We start from the raw sequence: 13,040 nt of genomic DNA on the forward strand, positions 1-13,040 counted from the left end.
ATTACTGCTGACCACACACCTAAATCCTCAGCAGATTCTGTTCAAAAAGACAAAATCTTCCTCCACTTCATCCCAAATCCACAGCCACTTTCTGATCTCAACCAACTCCTCCCCACCCAACCGTCTGTCCTGTCCTGCTCTGATCTGTCCTTCTCTGTCTCCCTGACTCACCTGTGACATTGACTATGAAGCAGACCGTGTCTTTGCCCACGCTGGTGCAGGCGTACAGGCCCGAGTCCTTGGGCATGGCATCACGAATCTGCAGCACCTCCTGTTCTATCAGTGTGCGGTTGTTGGTGCCCAGAGAGCCGCCATCTTTGGTCCAAGTGATGGTCCCCGTCACCGGCAGAGGACAACTCAGCTTCAGCACCTCGCCCGGGTGCACTGAGCACAACGTGGGCTTAAAAATTTGGTATTTGTTCGACGCCTCTGCAGAGCAAATGGGGAAGGTGGAAGTTGGGGGGGAGGAGAAAAGGATTGAAGCAGAGAGAGAGAGTGCACAAAGAGGAGGAACAACAAGATGAGAGAGGAAGAAACAAGCCATAGTTTTGGAACTAAAACACCACACACCATTTAAATCAACCTATGCAAGAGGAGAATTGAGGGAAGGAAAAAGCCCCATTATAAGAAACCATAAAACTAGAAATTATCCACTATCTCCCAGTCATTCGTTTGATATGGATCCCATGGAAGCCCAGTTCAGTTATCAGTTGATTTGCATAATCAGCAGATAGATTCATGCAATATCTGCGAAAGCAGCCGGTGTGGAGAAATTCCTAACAATTACTGTGAGCAGGTGAGTGTTAGTAGTCTGCATGTCCACACAATCCTGTCCAACCTCTAACGAGGTTAATATAGATGCCAGGCAAACTGGTGTGCAACTGCAAGCACTGAAGATAGCACTGAATGTCAGCCTGTCAGAGAGGGAAAGCAGCGAGAAAGGTCTGGCGGAAACGCTTGTCAGGCAGGGGATCTGGGAAGGTAGGGGGAAAACCCTTCTTCTTTGACTTTTTTTTCTGATTTCCACTGTGCAACTAAGCTAGAAAACTCCTGACCCGGCCAACTCTTCTGTTTTCTCTCTGTCTTGTCTTCACTCAGCTTCATAATTCCTTGGCCATGAAAAATCTACATCCCCTACAAAGGATGTGCAAAACTCAGCCAGCAAGCAAGAAATAGCACACTACTGGAACTAAAGCGCAATAAAACCTACATTTCTTGGAGGAAAACCAAATCTGCCAGCTAGTGCATATAACAAGTCCAGAATGAAGAGGGAGGAGGGTTTCCAATCCATGAATACGAGTAAGGAACTCTGGGATCGGAGAGATTGTAACTTACAAACACGCACTCATGCAGCCCTGAAATTAATTCCCTCACTTGACATGTTAATAAGGCTTAAAACTTGGAACACTTTCAGTGCCTTGTGAAAGTATTCACATTTCCCACTTTACACCAGCAAACATCCTATTTGTATTTAACAGAAGACATTGAAAGCTGAAGTATTTTCACAAAATAAAAAATAAAAAAAATCTCAAAAGCTTTCAACCCCATATTAAATCAATTTCTCTTAAGAACAGAACTGGCAGATTTGTCAACAGTTTCTCCTCCGTAAGCTGTGACTCTGCAGCTCCTTTAAGGGCCTGATGCTCTGACTAACACTCCGCTTGGCTCTCAAATTAGGGCCACACTGTTCCCAGTGTTGAATGGTGGAGTGAACATAGTCCCATGAGACATTTAAAGCTTGGGATATTGTTTTATTGCCTAACTCTGCTCTAAGCCTCTCTACAACTTGACCCCTGCGGTGTGTTTCTCGGTCTTCACGATGCTACTTGTTCACTAATGTACTCTAGGAGTCCTCTGATGCCTTCACAGAACAAACTGATGTGATTTAATTTCTGAAAGCAATTGCTTGCACTGGATTTTATTTATGGCTAGATTTTATGTGTAAGAATATTTTACCTTCCACTTTAAAGTTGTGGAGAATTTTGTGCTTCGAAAGGATGAATACATTAAAGTCTGTCGCGGTAACTTAGAAAAGCACAATATTCAACAGCAGGGATGCATGTTATGTTGCATATTTCACATATTTCTATTGGTATTAGTCTGATAAATAAAACTGGGACAATATTAATAACCAATGTTTATTTCAATCTAGTTATCATTTGTGCATGTGTTTCAATATCAGTGACAGATTGTCGGTTTCTTAGAAGACATGTCAGCGGTGTGATTGTTTCGAAAAGTTAGGGAAATATTAACACAATGTCAGTAAATATGTGTAAAATCACCAATTACAGCAATATTAATACCAAATATCAACATCAGTCCAAGTTCTCATATCAGTGCCACCCTATTCGAGAGGTGTGAAGTAAAACTGGAAGGAAGGCATTTTTTTTTTCTCTCGGGTGAAAATGCAGCAATTTCCAAAAGCTCTGTGTTTGTTGGAAACAGCCTAAGAACAAACCTGTTTAGAAAGATTGGAGAGAGGAAAAAAGCAGCAATGGAAAAGCAAACAAAACAAGCCAGTGATGATGGTAAATGAGGAGAGTTTTGGCTGGAGCCTGATAGGTGTAATTATAGAGGCAAAGGAACTCCCAGTTTTTCCCTACCTCAGCGCACCTTTTCAACAACACCCCCACCACAGTCATATGTGCTTGTGGTGAGCATGCATGTGTGTGTGTGTCGTTGAAAAACAGCAGAATGCATGAAACACACACACACACACACACACACACACACACACACATCACTGTTGAAAGGTTTGGGAAAGTCATCGAGCAACAATTCAGAAGTTGGGGCATGTGCGCAAACTTTGAAACAGTCCCCGCAGGCAAAGAGGCAGGTACAGTTCCAACATTGTCTTTGTTGCTGCTAAAGCGGAAATAATTAACCCCTCCCTTCCCAGAAAGGCCTGAATGTGTGGTCTGATAGGAGGAGGGTCAGGTTGATTGATGGGGAGCTGTCTCCGCTACCTTTTTACAACATTTCTACACCGCAAGCCTCCGCTTTGGCATTGCAGCTGCTGCAAGGTTTTCCCATTTATTAGCATCTTAAATAAGTAACTGCTGGGATGCGGGTGTGGAGAACTTTAAGATGATCCTGACATAACGAAGCAGCACCTGGGATGTGAATACACACATGCCAAAACAAGTACAAAAGCAGTGGAAAGAAATGTCTCTAAATCTTATTAAAGGACGTTTTGTCATCCTCCATTCCTTATCACCACTGTGTGCATCTGCCTCCCTCCATCAATCCCTCCTTCTTCTTCTACTGCCCTCCCTTTCCGCTTTGTCCTCTCCTTCCCTCTTCCCACATATCCTCAACCCCCAACCTACTCCCACCAGTGACCCCGCTGACCCAACGCTGACCCTTCCGTAACCTGCTGACACCTCTCCAGCATACCTGATTGTTCATGGGAACCTCTGACATTCAAAGAAGAGCGCACACAGGAACTCCATCGGAACAAACAGTTTGAACGGATTGCACAACACTTTTAATAATCTAGAAACAAATTACTTTCTCATTTCCCACTAAGCAGCTCTACTCCTCCTTGCCACTTTCATCTGTGTTCTTCTGCCCACGCAATTAGGTTTCAAAACTCGCTTTAGTGTCTCCTTTTCCAAAAAGCTACAGCAGGTTTCAGGCAGTCCCTCCTCGTTCCTATCGACGCTGGCGGTAATTAGTCCTGCAGCCCAACTGCAGTGAAACGCACACTGCAAAAACACAAAATCTTACCCAGTATTTTTGGGTGCAAATTTCTTAGCACACTTGAAATAAAACAAAACCAACTTACAAGTAAATTTTCTGCAAGACATATCAGCTGGTTTTGACAGTACGACTGTTCTCAGTCAGTCTTGCTATCTATCAGTTTTGCACAAACCAGGATGTGGCTATTAGTTGTATTTTTCTGAGTTGATCCATCTGTTATTTATTTCCACTTATCTTTGCAGGGTCATGGCAGCTTTGGTGCCTATCTCCAACAATTCCCGGGTGAGAGGGAGGATATTCCTTGGACAGGTCACCAGTAATGAAACTAATTTTTTACCATGTTAAAGTTAAAAATAGCTCCACAGGTTCAGCGCCCTGAGCACCAAAATAACACATGCAAACTAACACTCCACATCACCCTGAACTCCATCAAGAAATGGGCAATATTTTTTGTTGCAGGGGTCATCGTATGGGCTTAAAACTTTTATTACAATATTTTGTGGTGCTATTGTGATAACGACAAAAGTGACAATATGAATCATTTCTGTTTTTAGGTAACTGTATGGCTGTGACTGCAGGGCAAAGAGATCACAGCCACACAAACACAAATTTTCCGTTTGTGTGCTTCGTGGGACAACAGTCACATGTATTTATATTCACTGTCATAGAACAAACAGTGGAGAAAATAGTAAAAATAACAATCCTGACAATACGGACAGTTTTTTTTTTTTTTAAATCATTCCTTGTAATTTATCATGACAGCAGTAAATCAGGATTCTTAACGACATGAAAAATGCCATTTTGTTGTACTCAATTTTATTTACAATCATGCACTACTGTATGATGGCCTGTCATAAAATGCATTGAAATTTTTAAAAATGTGATAACGCGCCTATGAAGCTGCATGCGCTTCATCCAGTAGATGTTTAGATAAATTGAATTAACCAGTAGCTTTTTAACAGACCTACATGCATGAGCCAAATTAGTTTGGTTTAAGCCAGGCATCTGTATCTATGTGTACTTCTCGTTTCTCCTTTCCTTTCTCATCCGACACCTGAGCGTGCCAATTCCGATTCCCATCTGCATCCTGCTGCGAACCAAACGGCCCAACCTGGCACAGGCAGAAGCTTTTCCAGGCTCCTTATCAGGCCAGTGTGAGGTGGAACGGCGCAGCGACAAGCCAAGGCAAACAACACACTGGGACCTTCACGACCAACACCAGCCAACGGTAAGTTAATAAAAGTCCTCGTGTGAAAGCTGCGCATCCAGTCCAAAAAGCCCCCACCCCGAATCCTGTTGCTCACTAGCACACACACACGCAAACACACGCAAACACACGCGCGTGCACACAGAGTGTGTTTATGTAGAGCTCATTTCCACTGTCAAAGCCACACACTCCAGAAACACACTGCATGTCATTAACTGGCCAGCTGACACTTTTATGCATTTACAACTGCACTCCTACTGTGTAAATACTAGGGTGTTACAGATAGGCAGGTCTGTACCTCATTCTAACACAAAAACACTCTTACACAGAGTTTTTCACTTGTTTAGCATGAGCTCATTTTGTAGCTAATTACTGAAGAAAATCAGGTAGCAAAATACATTCCAGAACATTTCACAACATCCTTCTGAATGAAAACCTTAAATTCATCTTATTCCAGTGTCTGTCTAAGCATCGAGTCTCTTCCTTCTTGTACAATGGAGGCTAGATTTATTTAACTACTGGAGTATTTTGGAAAAACCGCCTCTCTGCTGATCAGAGCAGGTTTTTTTAGGAACAGAGTTTGGCAGCAGCTCCAGGAACGCAAAGCCAAACTGTGAGCCGACTTCAGTCAGCTGCTCTCATTCCAGGGTGCCTGGTGCCATGTTCATCCCACATGAACTACAAAAGGCACCCAATGTCAAAGACACACACCTTTCAGATTAGGCTTCATTGTTGTTCGGCTCTGTCAGTGCGTCTTAATCGCTGTGCAAACGGAGAGCGCCTGGATGATGTAAACACCCCCATAGATACTGAAGCGTCTGCGGCGACAACAATGGGTCTGTTGTGGAGGCTGTAGCCAGCGAGCTCGCTCCACTTCTTCTGTTACAGCGGCTACAGGTAAACAAACTAGCAGGGCCACCGGAGGTGCAGGCGTGGGCTCAAAGGAGACAAGACTGATATGCAATCTGAAGCATCTCCAGCAATCTGTGCTCCTCCACACACACACACACACGCACACACACGCACACACAGGCAGCGGTGTGACCCGAGCTGCAGGGCAGCAAAGGGTGGAGCTGCTGGAAATACTAAACATCTCTAAAGGGGAGGTTGTTGTTAGGTTAGAGGAAGAACGAGGGATTGGTATTCTGTCTCTTCGACATCTGCGTACTACAGGTAGCATGTCACTCTGATTCAATCAAGTACAGCCGTTCGAGCTGAACAGAGAAACTGGCTCAGATAAGATAGGACTGTGCAAGTTTTGCAATACTATGAAGAAGAATTTGTTGAACTTTCTCCAATATCGTCACCTTATTAGGATTTCATGTGATAATCCAAAACAAAGGGATGCCTGATTTTGAAACAAGGATTCACGTTTTGTTTTATGTTTGAATGATCAAAAGCATAAAAAACGCCAAGCTTTTATTTATAACACGCACGATTTGAAGAGGCATGTGAAAGTTAGAGTAAAAGTTCAGTCACTTTTACTCTGAAACCTCTGAATAAAATCCAGACCTACCAACTACCTCCTGAAGTCACAAAGTCTGTAAAATCAGTAAGCCATTAGCAGCATCATGCTGTGGGAATGCATTTCTTCATCACAGACAGGGAAGCCAACAGGGAAGACGGAAAATTAGAGACGAAAACTCAGAATCTGCCACACAAAACTTGAGCAAGGAATGGAGGCTCACCTTCAGAATGGCTCAGTTCAAACCTGAATCCAACTGAGAATCTTTGGCAATGTTTTAAAATGATATTCACAACTAAGCTGGCTTATGAATTAAAATCTCAATAAAATGCACCAAAGGTTGTGCTCATGCCTTGATAACCTGTGAGATATAAATTATTTTGCAAAGCCCTGTATGCCTCACCATGTGACTCCTCGAAGGTCTACACATCTTAATCTCCAGTCACATGACTTCACCGCTCACCAACTCTCTGTGATCTTTCCAAGAGAAAGAGAAGTCAAATATGCACAAATCCTCTTAGAACTTTCCTAGAGGATTGTGTAACGGCGTGAAGCTCCCTCCGTCCTCCCTGTGGCCACATAGCGTAGCGTTCGAGCCGTGTGGGGGCTCTGAACTCACCAGCATGGAGCCAAACAGTCTGGCATAGAACAACAAAAACATCAGGAGACAGCAGTTCAGGCAGCCTCTCATCAAGGTAGGCAAAGAGGGATACGCTGACCTCCGGGGGAAAGGGCAAAAGTAGGTAGAGTGTGGGTGTGAAGGAGAAGAGGGTTGTGGTTTAAAAAGTGATGCTCACTTGTTGGCCTAACTTAAAATTAGCATCCCGATTAAAGCCTGAGAACAAAGAGCTGTGGAATGCGGTTCACCGTCCGTCACAACAACTAATTAACTTGTCTCTAGCCAGACTGAGACAAGCCTAAAAATACTAGAAAATTACACTACAGCAGTGCGAAGCAAGTTTCTGAAGCGTTAGGAACGACGCGTTTGGAGTAACGCAGCAGAACTTTCCCTGTGCAGACGTGACTTTCTCTCCTCACCCTCTGTGTTCCTCTTCTAATGCAGGAAGGTTTAGTAGAGAGATGCCAGGATAAACACAGTCCCACCCTCGTTCTCCCACACACACACACACACACACACACACACACACACACCAGAAGGTCGCAAACCTGACTTTAACACTCAATCACACCCTGGACCAGCAGAGGGAAAACAGAAAAGTGTGAATCACTCACCCCCTGGTGTGGAAAACAACACCTCATCACTCTGAAGTAAATTATTCTCCTTTTGTTTGTTTAATTAAATCACAAGCTCAGTGGGAACTTGCAGATTCCTAATACTCTCCAAACACTTGACATCTATGGATAACTTTTCTTTATTTTTTACAGAAGGATGTATTATTTTCCTTTTTTTTTCCAGCCCATAGAGTGGAGCCAAATTTCACTAAAACGTCAGCATTTAAAGTTAGGATTGGTCATTTGATCAATCCCAAACACCTTCCAGCTGCAACAAACATTGTTATGTGGACATCCCTCCGCCGTTTACCTTTCAGTCATGAGCTCACATTGTTTAAGACAGGAGGCAACATTTTCTTTGCCATCTCTGTTCTATAAAAAATTGTCTGAGGCAAAAATTTGGTCCCAAAATTGTGTTTTGAATATAATTTTACTGTGCCAAAGTCAAAGAGAAGAGGAAGGAAGGAATCCATTGCTGAAAGACATTTAAAAAAGGTGCTTATTATGCAGACTGTTATGCCTTCGTACTGTTCTGCTCTTTAAAGCAAAACCAGCTGAAAAAAGCTGGTTAATTAGTCAGGCAATCTGCAACATAAACACAGCACTCAGCTGTAGCTTTAAAAAACAGTGACGTGTGCCGTTCCTTTGGTTTGCACATGATAAAATATTTCATCAAATTTGCCTTTCTTGTGAGGTAAAGAAACATGCAGGAACCTTCTTTCAGCCAGCTGACTGGCAGTGCTTTGACTAGGCCAAAAAAAGCTCAACGAATCCAAAAGCATGAAACAAAATGTGTGTATATCTTTAGACTTGTTCCTCCCCCAGACTTGTGCTCATGCTGCTCACCTTCAGGTTCCACGTTGGTCTCCTCCTCCCTGGTGGCGGTGATGGGCGGCCGGGCCACGCTGACGCTCAGCAGAGACAGCAAGACGGCGGCCAGCAGCCAGACCCACAAGGCCATCCCGTCAGAGGGGGAAAGGGCTCCCCATGCCCCCCTTCTCCACCACCTCCCCCTGGACACTGATCCCATCTGAGGGGGTCCGCCCAACCATCAACTGCTGCGGTGGGGGTCAGCCTGTCACTCTCTGGAAATCACCCAGTCGCCTGGACTGGGAGGTGAAGGAGAAAGGAGGATTTTTGAATAAGAGGAGAGACGGAGACACTTTTTATGTTTAAACAGCAACAAGAAATACTTGATTCTATTGCTTATGTAGAAACTAGTCCTAGTTTACATTGACTTTGTTTTTGGAGTGGAGAAAGCAGAGAAATGCTGTCAAACAAGCCATGCCACAGGCATGCCGAAGCTGTGAGGCGGCGCAGCCACAATGCGTCTCCACTCCTGGTAATCATATGGATTGAGGGTATATCGTGAGAGCTGTAACAGTGCTTTTAAGTCTGAGTAAAAGCACTGTTACTCAGACTCAAAAGTCTTTATTCAATTTCGCACAAATCTGAAATGGAAAAACAAAATTCTCCAACACCGTCACCTGTTCCATTTTTACTCATATACCGCCCCCCCTTTCAACTCAAACAAGGACATATTTGTGAACGATGAGGTGCAGCAGGTCTTAAAAAGCGCAGCCACCTTCTTCACTTCACTTTCATGCGCAACAGATGCACCAAACCTGTTGCCTTCCCTGCTGCTGCTGCTGCTGCTGCTGCTAATTGTTTTTAATAATACTCCCTTGACTCGATTATGAGACCAGCTTTAACTGGAAGGCAATATTTCAATACTGGGACACACGCGTGTCAGCCTGTTTAGCCAGACATCTGCGGTTGAAGCGCGGTTTAAGTGTCTCTGGAGGTTTGCTCAAGTCACGCTTCCCTGCACTCCCTCTGTTCCAGCTGGACGTGTCGGCTGCTTTCACCCTCAAAGACACATCTGATTCTGGCTTTTTAAACAGAAATAGCATCTAACACTTTTTTTTTTTTTTTTCATTTTAAACTTCCACAATTTTCCAGACTTAATTTTCAAAATCTTAGATTTTTCCATCATTTTTTTCCCAACACTCCACACATGTTAAGCACATAAAATTTACCCATTTGGGATTTATTCCACTAATCAGCTCTATTTTCAAATCAACAGCATACATATAAAATACTAAAACAGATTTCTTAAAGGACAACTAGTGAGGCTTTCATTTTGCTTGCAAAAATTCAAAAACTAACAATGATGGTGCTGTTTGGTGTCTCAGCAAGACCCAGTTTAAAAAGTCAGCTTTAAAACCTTGATATAGGATGTTATAGAGGCCACAAAGACGTGAAATTTCTCTGTTTGATCGTTTCTAATCAAAATGTTTTCAGTCATTTTCCATCAGTATCTCAAAACCAAACTGACAATAAGAAAATGCATGTTAGGATGAGAGTGAATCAAAGATAAACGATGTGATATGAATATGAAATAATGTCAAAACATGTTCTTTATTTATTTATTTATAAAGATAATGGAACAATAAGTATCATCTGTAAACTTTTCATTGCTCAATTTCTTGTTTCTACACTTATGCAACCGTAGAAAATGATAAAAATAAATACTTTTCCAGACTCTCCTAGACTAAATAGGAGCCCTTAACAGGAGAAAAATCACACATGATGTTGAAAATACGTCTTTAGATTTGATTAATTTCTTTGATTAGGCATGAATGTGTTTTATTGATTATTGCAATCATTGCTCGGAAACTCATCGGTTCACTTATCGGGAACGTTCTAGAGCGAAATCAAAACAGGGATTACTCTCCAACTCTATGAAGAAAAAAGTTAGATCGACCGAAACGGAATTAGAGGAAATAATAACTGCACTGCTTGAAAAACGCAATCCCTGCTGCAGAGTTTGGATTTTGACGCACCAGACGTCAACTTCTGCGCCACACATGAGCACAGCTTTTTTTTTTTTTTTTTTAAATACTCCGGTTCTGAATGACATTTCTTGGCACTGCATGAATTCTCATTGAAATTCAAATAACTTGGCTTTCCTCCCCACCCCCCTTCCACAATGGGGGCTCATTTGGAGCTGCTCTGTGATTTAGGGCTCCGGCACCAAGCGGTGAAAAAACAACTGCAGTCACGGGGTAATTGGCAACATAAATGCCATGTAGGAAAATTAAGCCACGTAATAAATAACAAGGACACTTGTTAATGGGCTCTAAAGTGATGATGATGCAAGGTGTAGCGTAGCATGGTGTACCTTTCTAAAACAAACTCGCTCTGCACGTTTTCCCTCAACACACCATCACTGTGGTGGCAGCATCACGCTGTGGGGAAGGGGAAGCTTTAGAAACATATCAGCTTATCAAGGCAACCCCTAAATGCACTGGATTCATTAAAGAATCAATAAATGATGTTATGAAATATATTTACATTTTAAAAAAGCAAACTCTATACATTTTATACAAAATGTGGTGGTGTCAGCATCATGCTGTAGGATGTTCTTTGGTGGGGAAGGTAGAAGAAAATCAAGTGAGGCTGAGGTTTATCATCCAACAAGTAAACTGAGAGCGTTCACTTGTGAACTTTAACGTGTTCGAGGAATATGAGCAATGCCATTTTACGCATAGAACATTTTTTTTCCATCTGAATATCTAAAAGTAAACTTCTACAGAGTTGTTCCTCAAGAAGCCCAAGAATGAAACACAGTTGTCTTTCAACGGCAAACCCAGAGGATTTCTTCTCTAACTTAAGGCGGCCGCAGGAGTCTTTACATGCAATACGTTGGGGAAGAGTTTGCGAAATTGCGTCCTTATTGTAAACAGACAAAAAGAAAAACTTACCAGAGAGGACTAAAATCGTGGAGATCTCTGTTTTGACATGCACGGATAAGGGAGGAGAGGGCATGAGATGAATCCAGAGAGAGAGGAATGTTTCCAACACCACAATGCAGCTAAAAAACGAAGGAAAAAAATCGAGGCGCTGCCTTTTCTCAGCTTACTATTCCACAATCAGCCGGCATCGACTCTGATCAGATATATCCAAACCCAGATTTGCAGCTGCAGTCTAATGCCATGCAAGGAAATCCGAGTTTACGCAACTTATCCTTCGAAAACAGCGCAGAAAACCATGTCGCTGTCCCCCCTTTCTCCGAAACTTTCCTCCCCGTCACCAAGTTCCTTCCAGAGCGCAAAACATGCCCGGAGCTCCCGAGCTGCACACTTGTCAACTAAACAGAAAGTCTGCAGGCGCTACGGACGTGGAAGGAGGCTGAAACTGGAGCAGAGGATAGATGTCCGATGCGGAATGTCATAAAATCCATCAAATCTCGGTTCCCTCCGGAGAGAGAAGCGTCCACCAACAGCCTTCGCACGGTCTTCTCAGACTCTTTTGTCAGGTTTAGTTTTTTTCTCTTTCTTACGTCTTATACACCGCCCTCCTCCTTCCATCCAGAGGGTGTCACTCCCCCAAACCCCCCCTTCGCACTCACAAGAAGTTGTAATTCGAGCCACTTCCTGGCCACAGTGCCTTTGGGCCCTGCCTTCCTCCGCCCATCACATACTGCAGACTTCCCTGCGCTCTAACTTGCTCTCACACGGGGTCCAACCCGAGTTGAGCGTCTGTGCTGCTGCTCCGCTCCGGAGCTGTCCGAGCTGAGAAATACAACGCCGCCTAGTGGAAAATAAATAAAGGGCGCGCAACCAGATGTGGAGTCCAGTCGTCTCTACCCTGCCCTGCGAGCCGTACAGCCCGTAAACTTCATAAAAACACAACTATTAAACTCTGAGATGAAAAATAAATATATTTTACAAAAGAACCAAAATAGCTGTTATAGTAGTATAATAACCTCAGTTGCGTATTTACGAATTCATCGCTCTGGTACAGTGCCATGGACACACTTGACTTGAACCTTTCCACATTTTGTCTCATTACAACCCCAAACATCACTGCATTTTAATGTATCTGACTGAGGAACACAAAGCAGTGCATAATTATGGGAATGAAGGAACATCAGATATGGTTCTGAAACTTTTTTGCAAAGAAAAATAAGAAATAAAAATTTCCCTGTTTTGCATATATAAAGACTGATAACTGGCATCCTTATTTGCAAAATAGATTAAGCTCAGTTAGATTATATGGATGCAATTCAATAAGTACTTTGACTAGGCCTTTAAACCAATGCATATGCTTTTTGATCTAAGTTCAGGGTCATAATCCTGCTGGAAGGTGAACCTTTGCCTACGTTTCAAACAGGTTATTTTCCTACAATTGTACTGTATTTTACCTTCATCCTTCTTCCCTTCAACCTTGACCAGTTTCTCTAACCTCTACTAAAGTAAAACATTCCCACAGTATGATGGAACCACTCCCATGTTTCACAGTGGGGATGTGTGAGGATCCCCACTACAGGATTTCTACAGGATTTCTCATAGTTTATTTCAACAAGTTTTTTCTTTGTTGTTGTTTTTTTTTTCTCACGTCTCTTTCATGAATGACAGGTGTTGTTTT

General features: G+C 42.9%; 1 protein-coding gene across 2 annotated transcripts in view; it reads right to left on the reverse strand.

Moving 5' to 3' along the window:
- LOC103137629 (fibroblast growth factor receptor 2-like) overlaps positions 1-11,911 on the reverse strand; it is a 15,909-nt gene extending 3,998 nt beyond the window's left edge. Inside the window, exons 1-3 of one of the 2 annotated variants that reach the window (XM_007551441.2) lie at positions 11,375-11,911; positions 8,454-8,716; positions 172-429 (exon numbers count right to left, since the gene is read on the reverse strand). In XM_007551441.2, the coding sequence (XP_007551503.1) occupies positions 172-429; positions 8,454-8,637 (442 nt within the window). In that variant the 5' untranslated portion in view covers positions 8,638-8,716; positions 11,375-11,911. The other variant, XM_016671180.1, reaches the window with a different exon arrangement.
- Positions 11,912-13,040: the final 1,129 nt, after the last annotated feature.

Source organism: Poecilia formosa, unplaced genomic scaffold (assembly GCF_000485575.1).
Source record: "Poecilia formosa unplaced genomic scaffold, Poecilia_formosa-5.1.2 Scaffold42, whole genome shotgun sequence".
Lineage (NCBI taxonomy): Eukaryota > Metazoa > Chordata > Actinopteri > Cyprinodontiformes > Poeciliidae > Poecilia > Poecilia formosa.